Genomic DNA, 16238 nt, shown 5'->3' with positions numbered 1-16238 from the left:
ATCTCCAACATCTACCTGATGGGAGAGCCCGTTCCTAATCTCAAAATTCTGTTGGTGATCATGAACCTCCAGCGGTTCAAGTCCAACCAGTCCAACTGGCTTAGCAGACTTCTTTAAAGCGTTACATTCGGAGATTTTATGTCCTACCTTGTGACAATAAAAGCAGATCACTTTACCTTTCTTCTCTGATAAATTCGGACTTGCCACAGGGGGCACACCTGACACCATATTTGATGTACTCACTGTAGGCGTCCACCGATTTCGAGATAACCTTCTACTCGGATCACCTAAACCTCTATGAAAAAAAAGAAACTCTGTGAGTCAGAACAAATTCATCAGCCAACACCGCTGCATCAGCTAATGTAAGAGCCTTCTGCTCATTCAAATAAGTAGACACAGACCCTGGTACACAGTTTTTAAATTCTTCTACAAGAATTAACTCCCTTAACTGGTTAAAGGTTTCTACTTTCTGAGACTGACACCACCTTGTAAACGTAATCTCTTTTTCCCGAGCAAATTCAACATAGGTTTGTCTTTCAGGTTTCTTATAACCACGAAATCGTTGGCGATAAGCCTCCGGTACTAACTCATAGGCTCTCAAAATGGCTATTTTGACCTGTTTAAAATCTACACTCTCTTCTTCAGAAAGAGAAGAAAACACCTCCTGAGCCTTCCCTGTCAAAACACACTGCAGAAGCATAGTCCAGTTCTCTTCTGGCCACTTTAGAGAAGAAGCAACCCTTTCAAAATGAGCAAAATACTTGTCCACATCACGTTCACAAAATGGAGGAACCATCTTAATGTTTCGACCAACGTCAAAAGAAGAATGCACAACCTGAACGGATTTTGAAGCTTCAGCTTTTTTTACTTCCAGTTCAAGTTCAAGCTTCCTCATCTCATGCTGCCGATATTCACGTTCACTTTCACGTGCATACTCTAACTTTTTCAGCTCAAATTGTGTACGCTCACGCTCCTGTTCAAGCTCTAATTTTTTTAACTGAAGACGTTTTTCCCATTCCCTATCTTCTAATGTTTTAGTACCTTCAAACGATACTCTCTCAGTTTCAAACTGTTTGTTTCTCTATAGACATTAAATCTCTCTCAAGTGGATGCACAACCCCACCAAAACTAGCTTCATCTCCTGCTACCAGAATTCCTTTGGCTATCAACTGGCTTTTAACAGCCTTTAACAAATCCTCCTTGCGCTTCTTATCATTGCTAGACAAAATGATCGCTTGACTCTCTGCGATTTCTAGAAGTTGTTCTTTGGTGCACCTATCTAGAAACTTCTCAGAAAGTTCTACATTCAATCCCTGAATGGAAGCCATCTTGAACTAGTTTAATACCAAATAAAGATTAGTTAATAAGTTGACCACAATAAAACCAAATAATTCTGATAACACACTTCCAAAACCAATGTCAGAAAACAGCCTAAACAAATAATTATTCAATTACCTAGCTCAATCCACTATAACACTAGAACCCTCATAAAGATTAAGTGAATTAATAAGCCCAAGACATAAATCCTGGTTTTATTCTTCAAATTAATCACACAGTCACTGCAACAATTTCAGTGTTATAAGGAGGACGATAAATGCACAATTTTAATAGGAATATAAGCTCTGTATAACCACTCAATGCAGTGCTAATTTACTTCAGTAGACAATCGGTCATACTCATTAGGTTACAACAGCTGTTTCAAATGTATCTGCTTCATCGATCAGCTCTATTGTCCCCAACAGAAGACTGTCGTGTAAACTAATTAAATTTTATATTTTAACCGGTCTACACAATCATCTAATTCCTATATAAATGGGCAACTTAAACCACACGCGAAAACATGCTCTTTGTAATAAGATTAAACAAATCAGGGAGAAATATAAAGTATTTACATCTCCGATATACCTGCCTGTTGAAACTATATCCTAGCTAGTCTTCAAAGGACTGCCGGGCTCGAGGCAACTTGAAACGCTGAACCTTGTAACAACCATACTCCAAATGAGTTTAGCTGCGCGAGAAGCGTACCCCCACCCAGGATTTCCTTCAGAAAACTCCAAATAAAATACAAAACAAAATCAACAAAACAACAAACAGTGTTCCGATGGAAGGACCGCTCACACACAGCCCAGCTGAAACACTAACTAACCGGAGTGAAAACTGACTCTTTCAGAAATCCTGAAGAGACAATAAAAATACTCCCTCAGAAAAAGCTCAAAAAAAATCTCGAACGAGGCCCCATTTTTATGTTACGGCTGGCTCGTTGACCGCAACATAAAAGAGGCAGACAACAAATTCTTTAACAATAAAGCAATTTATTATCAAACCAAATAAACAAAAAAAAAACTGACGTCTAGGGGAAAAATAGGACACACGCGTGTGGTTATTAAATAAACAAATATAGCAAAGGGAATGATTAATGAGAAAATAAAAATGTACAGATGACAAAGTTGGGAGAAGTGAGGGCGAAGCTAGCCTCGTCGCATTACAAGTCACCGGTCTTTATACTCTGGTGAATTAGTCGAGGATTTAATACACCTGTTGCCCAATTAACTTCTGCACTGTGTAGCAGAGCCAGCAGGGGCAAACCGGCAGGCGTAACAGTATGCACCAAGGTTCTGAAAGTAACACAATTTCAATTCTCTGTATGTATGTATGTACCGTACATGTGGAAAAATTGACAATAAAGCAGACTTGACATGACTTGAAGTATCATGTCTGCAAAACAAAGGAACCATTCTATTTCCACATCAGTCCTTTATGGGTAGTGTGAATGTCTCATAGTCTGAACATTTTAGCATGATGTGGAAAAACATATTGGAGTCAGTCTGTTACTTTATTTTATGAATTTTCATTTATTTTATTAAACTGGATAAATTGTTATACCTTTTTATATTTTATGTGCTTTCATGGTTTACTTTTGATAATTATTTGATAGATATTTGTTTGGCATTTCATTTATTTTATACCCTTTAAATTCGCTTATAGCAATGGGTTGATGGTCATCATCAGCATATCAATGATGCACTAGGCCTACAACTCAGCATGTTATATCAGCGCAAAAGACTGAGCAGCTCTCTATGTGGTTCTCCCGAGACCACCACTGCTGCACACTGCCAGCCGTAAGTCCCTCGAGAGGGGAAGGAGGAGATGGAGAAGGAGAATATGGAGGAGAAGATGGAGATGGAGAAAAATGAGGAGAATGAGATGGAGAATAGCCGCATTTTCTCTGTTGAGCTTGAAGTGGGCGTGCTAGTGTGTGCCAGGGCCAGTCGCGTTTCCACTGTCACTTCCGGGGCTTGATCGTGCCTTGTCGGGGCTTCTTCGGGGCCAACGGCCAGGGTTTTTTGGCCCGACAAAAACCTTGGGCCACAGCGGGCCAGCTGGGGCTAGAGGAGGAGTTATGAACAAAGGTGGAGTTTCTCCGCGTCTGGAGAGCTCCGATCATTTCAGAAAGGTTTAACGCCAGTATTAAAGACTTTTTAAAATAAGTTGAGCTCAAAACTCACTCTTAGTCAGCAACGAGTGTTTGAAATAACTTGATACAATGTGGATTATGATCACCAAACAAGGCAGAAATGTTTCTAAGCGATGTAAAAGACTTTGTGCTCTAAACATAAACATTACCACTGTAAACATTGTAAATGTGACCGTTTGAAGAAAACAGACATCAGCTTCTTAACTCTCTATCATTTATTTTAGTGGTGGGCCGTTATCGGCTTTAACGTGCTGCATTAACGCGAGACTCTTATCGGGCGATAAAAAAAATATCGCCGTTAATCTTTTCTCAAAGTTGGGTTGGGAGCTGGGTCTATACTAAGCAAGCTATGATGAAAATCACACACTGCTCTTGACTGAATTACTTTGTAGTTTTAACAGTCAAACCAAAAATTATTCAGACACCAGATATAATTTTTGATATATAGCAAAACTGTAATAATGTGAGAAGGTGTCTGAATAAATGTAGGTTTGATTGTATATTTAATTTTTACATTGAAGACTATCCAGTGCTGTTCCCAATGTCAATCATAACCGGACACCGCCACTTCGTGTCACATGCTTCCTGCACACTTCCTTGTAGTTATCTGGCCAAAACAACACTGAAACACCTCTGTACACATGAAATATCCAAATAATAAACCCGCGATTACGATAGTAAAGCTTGGTATGAGATTTTCTTGAGATCTGGTGCGTTTTTATAAAAAAAAATCGAAAATGTACATCGGAAATGCTAACTTGTGCAGCGATGAAAAAGGCTACAAATAACATATTTTTACAACAGTAAACGACCAAATTCCACGCCTGATCGCTAAAGGAAGTTATTATAAACACTCGATCGGGATTTAAAGTGAGTTTTGAGTAAAAGTGTACTAATAATTTCATAAATTGTCTGATGTAGCTTGATGCTAACATTAGCTCCAATGCTACTAATAGCAGGTGCATTTCTTCTTCATAATGCATTTTTGTCTAAATAATTCACGAAGGTCGTAAGAAAATGTTTTGTTGTATTTTTATAGTAAGACTTTTGATAAATAAGGGCTAAATGCAAACAGACTGAAGTGAGATCGCTGCTTTGTGTCTTTGTAAAGCCTGAAAAACCACAATAAAGGCTAATAAAGGTGGAATAAAAACAAAAGAATAATGATAAAAGAATAATGCGGATAATGTGTCGTACCTGGCGGAGGTGTGAAAGACTCGTTTGGTGAGAACAATAGAACAATGAATCGGGGAGTTTTGCAAAGCAAACACATACAAAATACACAGGAGAGTTAACATGTGAGATCTTATAGAGATGACAAGTGCCATAAATCAATCTGATTAGCCTTCTCTAAAAACACACATGACATGGCCTTAGAATTTTTTTTTACGGTTTTACAGATTTGATTATGAAATTTTTTATGAAGTTTTGGAAGACTTGTGGCCTTAAATACACTGTGTTTTCAAACTCATATCCTACATCAAAATTTTTTTAAATACATTTCAAAAATATTTTTAAAATATTTTTATTTTTGTTTTATGTTTGAGCTTATATATCTCTATTATCATAACAGTCTGAGTGATTCTGATTTCTGAACAGTAAACTTTAAAGTGTCAGCTTTGTGAACAAAGGTTGATTATGTATCTAGTCAGAAAGAATCATGAGCAGAAACCTTTTTATTTTGGGTATGTCATTTCTGTCTCCATGCCAAAAAAGGGGGGTTACTAGTAAGGGGTTATATAAATAAAAATACCTATTAAATTTTACCTGCATACTTAATGATTACATTTTTTTATTATTATTCAGCCATCTTCTAAGATGTTTCTTAAATGAAACAAAATTGGGGCTCTCTCTAATTACCGTTGGTATACTATTCCAATTTGTGCAGCATTTAATAGAGAGGACATTTTGTGCAAACAAAGATTTTCTAAATAGTATTTCACAATCCCCCCGGGTAAATGATCTAGTCTTCAACTCACTATTTCTCTTTTTGATAAAATCACCCAGGGGTGGTGGGGGATTCCATTCATAGATTTATAAATAAGACAGCTATTTTTAAAAAATTAAGATTTTCAAAATTTAGTAGTTGATACTTCTCAAGAATTAGACAAAGGTGAAACGACTGTGGCTTCCTATCAAATATATTAACTGCTTTTTTATATAGTTGAACAATGGGTTTTAATGCAATAACTCCAGCAAAAAACAAACTGTGAAGCAGTATTCAATATGGGAAAAAAATCATACAATGGAGATATGATTTAGCAGCCTCGGTTGTAATGTAAGATCTGATTTGTAATTTTGTAGATTAAATTTTATGGTATTTTGTATGTGTTTTTTGAAAGTGAGGTTTGAATCTAGTATAACACCAAGATACTTGAACTGGGCTACCAACTCCAATTCTTCCCCTCCCAAAAACACGTAAGATCTTCTTCTTGTTGGTAGTTGTTCAATGAGTGTATTACAGTTTTTTATATATATATATATATATATATATATATATATATATATATTTGGCTTCACAGGTTTTTTTTTTTTTTTTTGTAAACATCATCACGACAGTCTTTTTAGTATTAAGAGTGAGACAAATTTGATCTAGCCAGTTTTGAACTTTAGTTAGTGAATTTGTAAGATTTGTAGTTATTATCTTTTCCTCTTTGCCATGTATAAAGATCACAGCGCCATCCGCATACATCTGCACATTACAGTCAGGACAAGCAGCTGGAAGATCATTAATATACATTGAGAACAATAGAGGTCATAGAATTGAGCCCTGCAGAACTCCAACATGATTGCTAATGGAAGGAGATTTAACCCCATCTATATTAACACATTGTGTTCTGTTTGATAAATATGATTGAAACCATGATATAGCATCTGTAGAAAAGTTAAAATGTGTGAGTTTAGTCAGCAGTACTTGATGGCTGACTGTATCAAAAGCCTTTTTAAGGTCTAAAAATACAGCTCCTATACATGGACTCGTATCCAATAAATACTTGATCTGTTCAATCAGAAAGCAATTCGTTGACTCAGTGAAATGATTGGGCCGGGAAACCAAACTGCATATGATGCAGTGGGGTAAAACCTTTATCCAGATGTTCAATAAGTTGTTTTACTATCCACTTTTCAGCCACTTTAGAAATAATTGGCAGGATGCTAATTGGCCGGTAGTTGGGGACCTGTGTTTTTGATCCTGATTTAAAGATGGGTGTAATAATGGCCTCTTTCCAAGTTGTCAGAACTGCCCTTTGATTGATTGATTGATTAACCATAAGAGTAATAGGTTGTATCAAGGCATCGTTATGAGTTTTTAAAAAGTTATTGTCAATACCATGGACATCCATAGCTTTGGAGTTCTTGAGCACAGCAATGATCTTTATTACCTCTGCCTCTGTTATGTTTTGTATCTAAAAGATGGCCAGATCTTCATTTAATAGTAGAGGTAAAATATTAGAAGGAACAATGGACCTTGGTATTTCAGATATACTGTCTATAAAATAATTATTAAAAGTGTTTGCCACGATCGTAGGATCTCTAATCAGGGCATTATCCACTGTTAACTCAATGGCTTTAATTTCCTTTTTATTATGTTTACCTAATAATTTATTTAAAATTTGCCATGTTTTTTCCCATTACTTCTTGTATTTTCTATAATGGAGACAAAAAAGTCTGCTTTAGCTTTTCTTAAAGTTTGTGTAACTTTATTACGTGCATGTGTGAATTTTTCCCTGTCAGTGGACAAACCAGATTTCAGATATTGTAAATTATTTCAGATATCAGTAAATTATTTCTCTTCTTAGCCCCTGCACTCCCCCTACAGGTGAAGATCTTAGTGCTGCGTTCGACACCATAGATCATGACATACTCATAGATCGATTACAAAACTATACAGGTATTCAAGGGCAGGCTTTAAATTGTTTTAGATCCTACCCGTCCGATCGCTGCCATTTTGTTTACTTAAATGGGGAGTCATCTCATTTATCATCAGTAAAATATGGAGTGCCACAAGGATCCGTCCTAGGTCCCCTTCTATTTTCAATATACATGTTGCCCCTTGGTAATATTATTAGAAAATAGGGAATTAGCTTCCACTGTTATGCTGATGATACTCAACTATATATCTCAACGAGACCAAATGAAATTTCTAAATTATCTAAGCTAACAGAGTGTGTTAAAAATGTAAAAGATTGGATGACAAATAATTTTCTCCAATTAAACTCGGATAAGACAGAGATATTAATTATTGGACCAAAAAACACTACACAGAATGTTGTAGATTACAATTTGCAACTAGACGGATGTACTGTTACTTCCTCTACAGTCAAAAATCTGGGTGTTATATTAGACAGCAATTTGTCTTTTGAAAATCATATTTCCCATGTTACAAAAACTGCATTCTTCCATCTTAGAAACATTGGCAAGCTACGAAACATGTTACCTGTTTCTGATGCAGAAAAGCTAGTTCATGCATTTATGACCTCTAGACTGGACTATTGTAATGCACTTCTAGGTGGTTGTCCTGCTTCGTCAATAAACAAGCTACAGGTCATCCAAAATGCAGCAGCTAGAGTCCTTACCAGGTCAAGAAAATATGATCATATTACCCCAATTTTACAGTCTCTGCTAGGGCTGTACTAGAATAATCGAATATTCGAATATTCGTTCAGTGGGGTGGCATTCGATTTTCAGTTTTGAGATTCCAATATTCTTTTTTTTTTTTTTCAACACGTGACTTCCGTCGCGGATTCATTCTCACTCATGCTTGAACCACCCGTTGGCGAACGTAGTGATTTATTTCATCTCATACTGAATAGGTACAAATTGCCCAAGACCTCAGCTGTTTGGGAGCACTTTAAATTAAGTGAGGATGACAAGACAAAGGCAGTGTGTCAAATATGCCATTTGAAACTGGCCTACCACAACAGCACCACAAGTTTGAAAAATCAGTTTTCAAATCAGAGTTCTGTAAGTAGCACGCGGCAAAAAAAACAACTGCTTTTATGCGCTTAATTTGCTATGATAAATAGGCTAATTGCAACATGCTTTCAATAAAAGCATCGCGCATTTTAAAGATTTAAATTAACAAAAAGTCAGAATAAGACAAAATAAATCCCTTATATAGAATAAAACTAATTGTAATAGATATTACATTTTGTGTCATTTTAAAAACAATTAATTTATTCTTATTCAACTGTTTATAAGCATGCTACCGTGTTCTTTATTTATTACAGTTAGTTGAAATCACTGTGTGTTACTAATTTAATTTCTGTTTTGGGATTCGTTTTAAAGAAATGTTCGTTATTAATACCTTATTAAAGTTCTTGCTCTCAACAGACTTTGTGTTTTGTATCACTTGTGCACTGTCCGTTTTCGGAGCATAAACCTACCCATGTAATGCGTACCGGAAACTGTTCTAATTAAAAGATTATTAAATGTTTATTAATATTTAAAGAATGTGTGCCACCTGATCATATTGCACCAAATGCAACACTGCACTCCACTGGGTCTGCCGCAACACATTTACGATGCCGAAGAGTGAAACATGAAGTCGTGAAAGATGATACAAATGCAAACCGACACTATTATTATATATTTAGCCCCACACACCGAAGCTTCGAATATTCGATATTGATTGCTACCTAAGCTTCGAAGCTCAAAAAATGGCATTCGAAACAGCCCTAGTCTCTGCACTGGCTACCTATTAAGTTCCGTATCAGTTACAAATTATCATTACTTACCTATAAGGCCCTAAATGGTTTAGCTCCAGCGTACCTAACTAGCGTACCTTCTACCACGCTACAACCCATCATGCACCCTAAGGTCACAAAACGCTGGACTTTTGGTAGTTCCTAGGATAGCAAAGTCCACTAAAGGAGGTAGAGCTTTCTCACATTTGGCTCCCAAACTCTGGAATAGCCTTCCTGATAATGTTCAGGGTTCAGACACACTCTCTCTGTTTAAATCTAGATTAAAAACACATCTCTTTCGCCAAGCATTCGAATGATGTATCTTAAATTGTGAGTGTAGTTGCATCTGATCAAATGTGCATTTTTATTCATTAGCTTGGGTTAAACTAATTTTAGTTTGTTGGATCAGCAGCTATGCTAATGATGTCTCTATTTTGTTTCTATGTTTCGCCACGGGATTTACATCCCGTGGTAACTAGGATTTACACAAGCTCCAGTCTGGATCCAGAACACCTGAGAAGAGATGATGCTGACCCTCAGAGGACCTCAGATGATGCTAACCTTGAATCAACAAACAGAACTAACAATTATTGCTAAATGTGTGACTGAATCATATAATAATTATTAATTATTAATAATATTAATAATGTTCGTCTGGCTGACTACGTCTTGTATTAATTTTCTACAAATACTGTTATACGTGCACAAACTGAGTCACCACTTATAAGCTATTACTAAATATTGTAGAAACATAATTTTCTGTAAAGTTGCCTTGTAACGATTTGTATTGTAAAAATCGCTATACAAATAAATTTGAATTCAAAACTTGAATTAAAATCCTGGCTGGGACGTGTCTCGTATGAATGGCGCATATGGCCACCCTAGTTTATTATTATTATAATTATTATTATTATTACTTATCCCGACTGAAGGCAAAGCGGCTCACCTGGGACTCATGTCATAGGCTGAAACCAACACTAGACTGTGGTCAAGGGCTGAAATGTGCCCTGGACACTGGTCGGAAGCTGAAGTCTGCTTTGGGCTAAACTTGGCAAAAGAAGCCCTCTCTGTTCCTGACTGAGGATCAGGAGCCCTCACTGAGCGGAACTGGGGAGTAGAAGCCCATCTTGGGCTTAACTCAGGAACAGGAGCATATCCTGGGCTTGACTGGGAATCAGGAGCCCTTCCTGGGCTAAACTCAGGAACCCACTGGGGATCAGGATCCCTTCCTAGGCTATGCTCTGGGACTGGGATAAAACTGGAGTGAACTCTGGGGCTGGTCTGACACCCTTCTCCACACCCCTATATTTCTCTTCTGGATCCGGGGAAAAAAGCATGGTCTGGGTAAACACTGGAGCCAACTCTTGAAAACACTTTCGAGGAGCAAGCACTGGAGGGCACTTTGGAAATGGAGCCAGCACGGGGGCGGGCTCTGGGGCTGGAGCAAGTTCATTTCTGGATTCTGGGACTGAAATAACTCATGGGTTGGAGTGAACACTGAGAAAGGCTATGGGATGATGGCCATGACAGGTGATAACTTGGGATCAGCAGACTTGATGGGCAAGGATGTAGGACCAGCGGCAATGGGTGGTGATGACTTAGTAATAGTGGCCATGATGGGTGACGACTTTAAGGTCATTCGCCACTTAGCCTACAGTGGATGTTGATTCAAATATCCAGAGGGCTAAGTTCATATACATAGGACTCCTACGTCCAACATGAATCAACCATGGACATAACGAACCAGATCCCATCATCAAGCCCGACCCAAAGCCCTCCATTAAATTGAGGTCATCCCTAGCTGCCCAGGGGATGCAGTTGATAAACTCTTGGAGCACTTGAACTCATAGTTTAAAAATTTTCATTCTGTGCGTTTTGGGGAAAATATCTTATTGAGATTTTGAAGAAGATGTGGAGACTTGTGGTGCGGAGACGAACATTACGAGACAGGCTGCGTGTGGGCGGCAAGTGTCAGGAAAAATGGTTCCTCCGTGAGATGCAGCAGAGAGGAGCGAGTATGAGAAGGATTCAGAGACAAAGTCTGTGTGTGCGGTCTTCTGAATTGGGAATAGTTAACATTAATTAAAAACTTCTTGCAAATTAGAATTTGTTGGGGAGATAAAATGTGCAATATAACCTTCATGTACTTATAAAAACATCTAAAGAATGCAACTTTTATTCTCCAGTTGTGGATCAGAAATGTATTATTTTAATATTATTTATATTCATAAATGGATGTATTATGTATTTGTGAAGTTAAATGCTTGAAAAAGTTATATATATATAATGCTGAAGTCTGCATGAACATATTAGTATAATTTTGCAGACACAGAGAGAAGAGATAATTTTTGCCACACAAGAATGCAGGAATGTGTGTACATGTAACGTGTTTCCACCAATGCATACTGTGGCTTGTTTTTACACTGATCTATAAGTATACATTCTATTTTAAACCAACCAAGAAGTCTCTTTACCTTGTAAGGAATAGCAAATCCTTTAGTCAGTGGAATATAATGCTATGCTCACTGTTAATGCCCCAGAGAAACAAATATAGCTGGCGTGAAGACAACAAGTTTCTCTCCCATGCCTGATACATATGACATTAAAGAGTTTTTGACAAGGCAACTGGTATCTGGTGCTGTGATTCAACTATGATGGGGACAAAGCTTAATTTCAAATCAACATCAGTACTGAAAGCAGAACCAATAAGGGAGCTCTTTATGTTGTGACACAGCTCTTGCAAATTAACATTACCTTTTTTGCTTGGCATCTATCATTTCGAAGCTGAAGTAATCTCATATTACATACCTTTTTCTTTAGTATTAATTTTTATAAATCGATCTGACCCTGTAGACGCCATAATCACATACTCTCTCTCTCCTGCGTTCTGATATTTTTTATTTTTTTTCGTTTATGCAGTTGGCTAGAGCAGTGCTCATTGGGGAAAATAGAGGTGCAATCACTCTATTGGTTAGTAAGACTGCCACTCAAGGCTAGCAGTCATGCATATGCTCTGGAACAGAGTAATATCACATCCATGTTGCAGGCTTTGCGATTTAGCAAACCGCAAAGTCTCAAAATCATGATTCGAATTTGATTAATTGCACAGCCCTTCTAGAGATGGGCATAAATACATGGAAATGTATTTAAAATACAAATACAAAATCCTGTGTAGAAAAATTTATTTAAATACAAATACAGTATTTTGTATTTTGAAAACACACAAAATACATGTGAAATTGAAGATTTAGTGCAGGTATACCTATTAGGCTGAAATCTATCTGGGCCTATTCTGAATGCCAAAAAGAATTTAGATGTGTGCAACTGCTTAGAAACTTTAGTTTTAATTTTATATACCTCTTTCCTTCCCCTGCAGTGTAAGAAATAAAAAACTACAAAAAACTAACTTTTATTATGTTTTATCATCATCATTAAAAGCCAATGTGTCAGACTGGCATTCCAATGTGGCCCAGTTCTGTTTGTTTCACAATCTTAAAGTATCTGCCATCCAATATTGCTGACCTATCCCGCCCAGTTGAACTAGCTGATGGAATTTCGATGGGTGATATGACCAAAATCTTAATTTTACTTTACAGTAACAATATATGGCATGGTTTCACAATTATCAATATCAGTTTTGATACCACAGCAAAAACTGGATTTCAAACTCTTTTGATGCTTTTTTTTTTACGTAAGTAGTATAGTAACTTTTATATTTGTTTAATGTCAAGTTTATTTGTTTATATACATAATTAGAAAATATAAAGTTTATCTAAAATATTTTTTTTTAAATTAGAAATCATTTGGCACAATTTTTTTGGTGAACAATAAAACAAAAAGTGTGGTATATCTTTCATCATTGTCCTCACAAATGCACACAATCACTACACTAAACTGATGTAGACAGACAATGATTAACCTAATTATTTCATCTCTACATAAACAAACATTTGCATAGATGGGTAAACACAATAACAATTTGGAAATGTGTCCAGTTACATTTTCATAAAGCACCATGTTTGTAAAATTTAAAATGATTACATTTACAAAATTAGCCTGCATAGCAGAAATAGTGAATAAAGTAATGGTAGGTGTTTAATACAATCGTTAATTGAAATAAAATAATTAATGAATTAAAAAACATATATAACACAGTATTGCTCAATTTAGTGTTATACATATGTTATCATATTAATATGTTTTGTTCTAATGTCACAAGTCACAATTTCAAGTTTACTGGTTTTAACTTGATTATTTGGTTAGGGTTTAAGAAGTGTGCTAAAAAACTTTTTCACATGTGTCCTCAAAATGACCCACAACCTAATCAGTTTACATGTGAAGAAATCCATTTATTCACAAACTTCTCACGAGACGAGTGTTTGACATAGACAGTATAAGAGATGTTTGACAAATTATTCGGCAAACTACTTCCTCTCATCGCTGCTTTTTTGCGGTTTGGAGAACAATTACTCAGAGTCGCCTTCTGTCATTTCACAGAATTATACAACGGAGAGCACGTCAAGCATAAAAGCCTTGTAGGTTTACTGAGGAGCGCACGCAGTGAGCAGGTTCATGCCGTAGAGCCGTGCGAATTGCGAAATTATAAACTATATGAAATTGTATGAAAATACAAAAATACTCATCTTAAATGTATTTAAATACAAATTACATTTTATTTTTTCCAAAGGCTTTAAAATACAAAATACAAAATAGTATTTTGTATTTCAAATACGTATTTTAAATACATGTATCTGAAATACTGCCCATCCCTGAGCCCTACTTCATATTATATTCTTTCATAATGAGGACTGTCTCTGGGCATGTGACCATGCTTATATTAAGGAATAACCCCGTGACCAATCTTTTAATACTTACTCATTCACAGTTTACTACTACACTTGGAGTGAAGCCAATTTTTTTTGTTATAAAATCTACATATTGTGAAACTGCATGGACTTCGAACACCCCTGAACAAAATACATAAAATCACTCACTACCTGTGACTGAGTGACTTTTGTGATGATAATTAGGGTTAAGCTATATTTAATCTATAGAGTTTAGACTATGCAGTATCATTTGATTATTTTAAGGCCCTGATTTAATACTAGACATACCTGAAAACTTTAAACACTGTTTATTTAATTTGTATCTTCGTTCAATTGTATTTATTTGTGCCATTCATAATTAGTTTATTTATTATTTTTTAATATTGAAATGTTTTTAATAATGTTTGGAATTTATATTAAGCAATATATTTTCCTTTGCTTTAAGAGTTTGTAAGTAACACATGGAAATCAAAGTTGTGTTTTTATTGCTATATTGTATTTTCTCAATAGATCTCTGATTTGATTTAGTGGTTTTTGACAATTAATTAAATAGCACAGGCAAAAAAGTATCTACTACTTTGAGTAGTTTTTGAGAACATTACTTTGTACTTTTACTTTATTACTAGTACGTTTACTTGTAACTGAGTATTATTTCAGTAATGCAACAGTACTTGTACTTGACTACAAATTTTCAGTACTGTTTCCCCCACTGCTCAAAATAACTTGTGAGACTATTATTGTATTCTCACAAAGATGCTTTATTCTGAGAAAATAAATGAATCACTTACCCAGTGTCTTGATCTTTTCCTGTAACTCTCTGATTTCATTGTCTCTCACTCTCAGTTTCTCCTCTAGTTCATGTCTGACTCTCCTCTCTGGAGCTCTCATATACATCCGAAGAGAATAGGGTTTGGTCTTCATCTCGACGATAACGTCTAGCATCTTTAAGATCTGTTCTGGGTTTCTCTGGTCCTTTAACCCCATCACACTGTGCCAGCTCCCATAGAGACTCACAACACTCTGAGATTCTGTGGACGCTACAAAATCAGTCACACTTTTCTCCACAGTGAATTCAGTAAAGAAAAGCACCATGAAGTGCTCCTGTGAGTTAAATATCTTTTTGATCTTCTCCATTTCTGCTCTGTCTTCATCAGTAAGTGGAGTGACAGGAGTAACGAGGATGAAATGATGAACTCCAGGATCACAGAGAGACACACAGCTCTGAGTCTCCCGCATCACTTCCTCTTCTGAGAGACGAGTGAGAACTGGAAGCTTTATTACACTGATCAGCCGTCCATGAATCTTCCCCTCTTTCTTCACACACACATTTCTCATCTCTTTCTGATGGAGAAGTTTATTCATTGGTTTATTAATTGTCCCTCTAAATATTCTAGACACTGAGTTCTTGAGTGTTGAATTATTTCCACACAGCACGATGTTCAGCTTTGTTTTTCCAGTCGTCACTGAAACAAGATCAGAGACAGTAGACTCGGTTCAGTTTTGATACCAAAATACACTTCCTTGAACAACAACAAACATATTATATTGCAAAATATATAACATCGCAATGCATTAATCTATCAATCGAATACATTCTTCTATCAACTGAAGGCTACCTTGGTATAGTTTCCTTATTTAGGCCTTGGAATCCAATCAGATATAGCAACCCTTACAAAAAAAGAAGTCTATACAAGTGTGCTATTAGTATACTTCTTTTAAACAAAAAAAATACAAAAGTATACTTTCAGTCTATTTTTTACTGTATGTACTTCTCTGAAATGTGCTTTATGTAATTCTTAAAAATATACTCAAATGACATTCTCAATATTAAAGAATAGCCACACCACAGCTATAACAATAAAGGCACAGGGAAACAATATCGTTGGAATCACTTTCAGAATTATTTTTTTTCCAGCTGATGAACAATAAAATATTGACAACCTATCACAATCAATCTTGCTATAAACAGCTTAGAATAAACAGACAGTATTGTCCACTGGTGTGGATGCTAATATAGTTATCTTTATAGTTCTCATTATAATTATAGATCTTAGTATGAATGGGCCTATAGTCTGAACAAGGTTGGGTGAATGCAACTAGAGACCAATTAGACGTCACGGTTAATTCACTTGCAGTTGCGTGCGCATTGTGGGGACAGAAAAACACTGGTAACAAGTCGACGAAAACAAATAAAATCCATGGAACAAGACAAACTTTTTTTATTGTTGTGCCTTTGGGTGTCAGAATCAGAAT

The 16238-nt window shown here is 36.1% G+C and overlaps 1 protein-coding gene across 1 annotated transcript in view; it reads right to left on the bottom strand.

Annotated features, from left to right (window-relative positions):
• LOC113064655 (trichohyalin-like) overlaps nt 1-16238 on the bottom strand; it is a 70765-nt gene that overhangs the window by 12192 nt on the left and 42335 nt on the right. Inside the window, exon 3 of the mRNA XM_026235517.1 lies at nt 14774-15448. Coding sequence (XP_026091302.1) covers nt 14774-15448 — 675 coding nt within the window. The remainder of the gene's footprint in view (nt 1-14773; nt 15449-16238) is intronic.

The sequence above is a fragment of the Carassius auratus genome, chromosome 47, assembly GCF_003368295.1.
Source record: "Carassius auratus strain Wakin chromosome 47, ASM336829v1, whole genome shotgun sequence".
Classification (NCBI taxonomy): Eukaryota; Metazoa; Chordata; class Actinopteri; order Cypriniformes; family Cyprinidae; genus Carassius; species Carassius auratus.
Note: the sequence above shows the minus strand (reverse complement) of the source record. Positions and strands in the feature narration are given on the sequence as shown.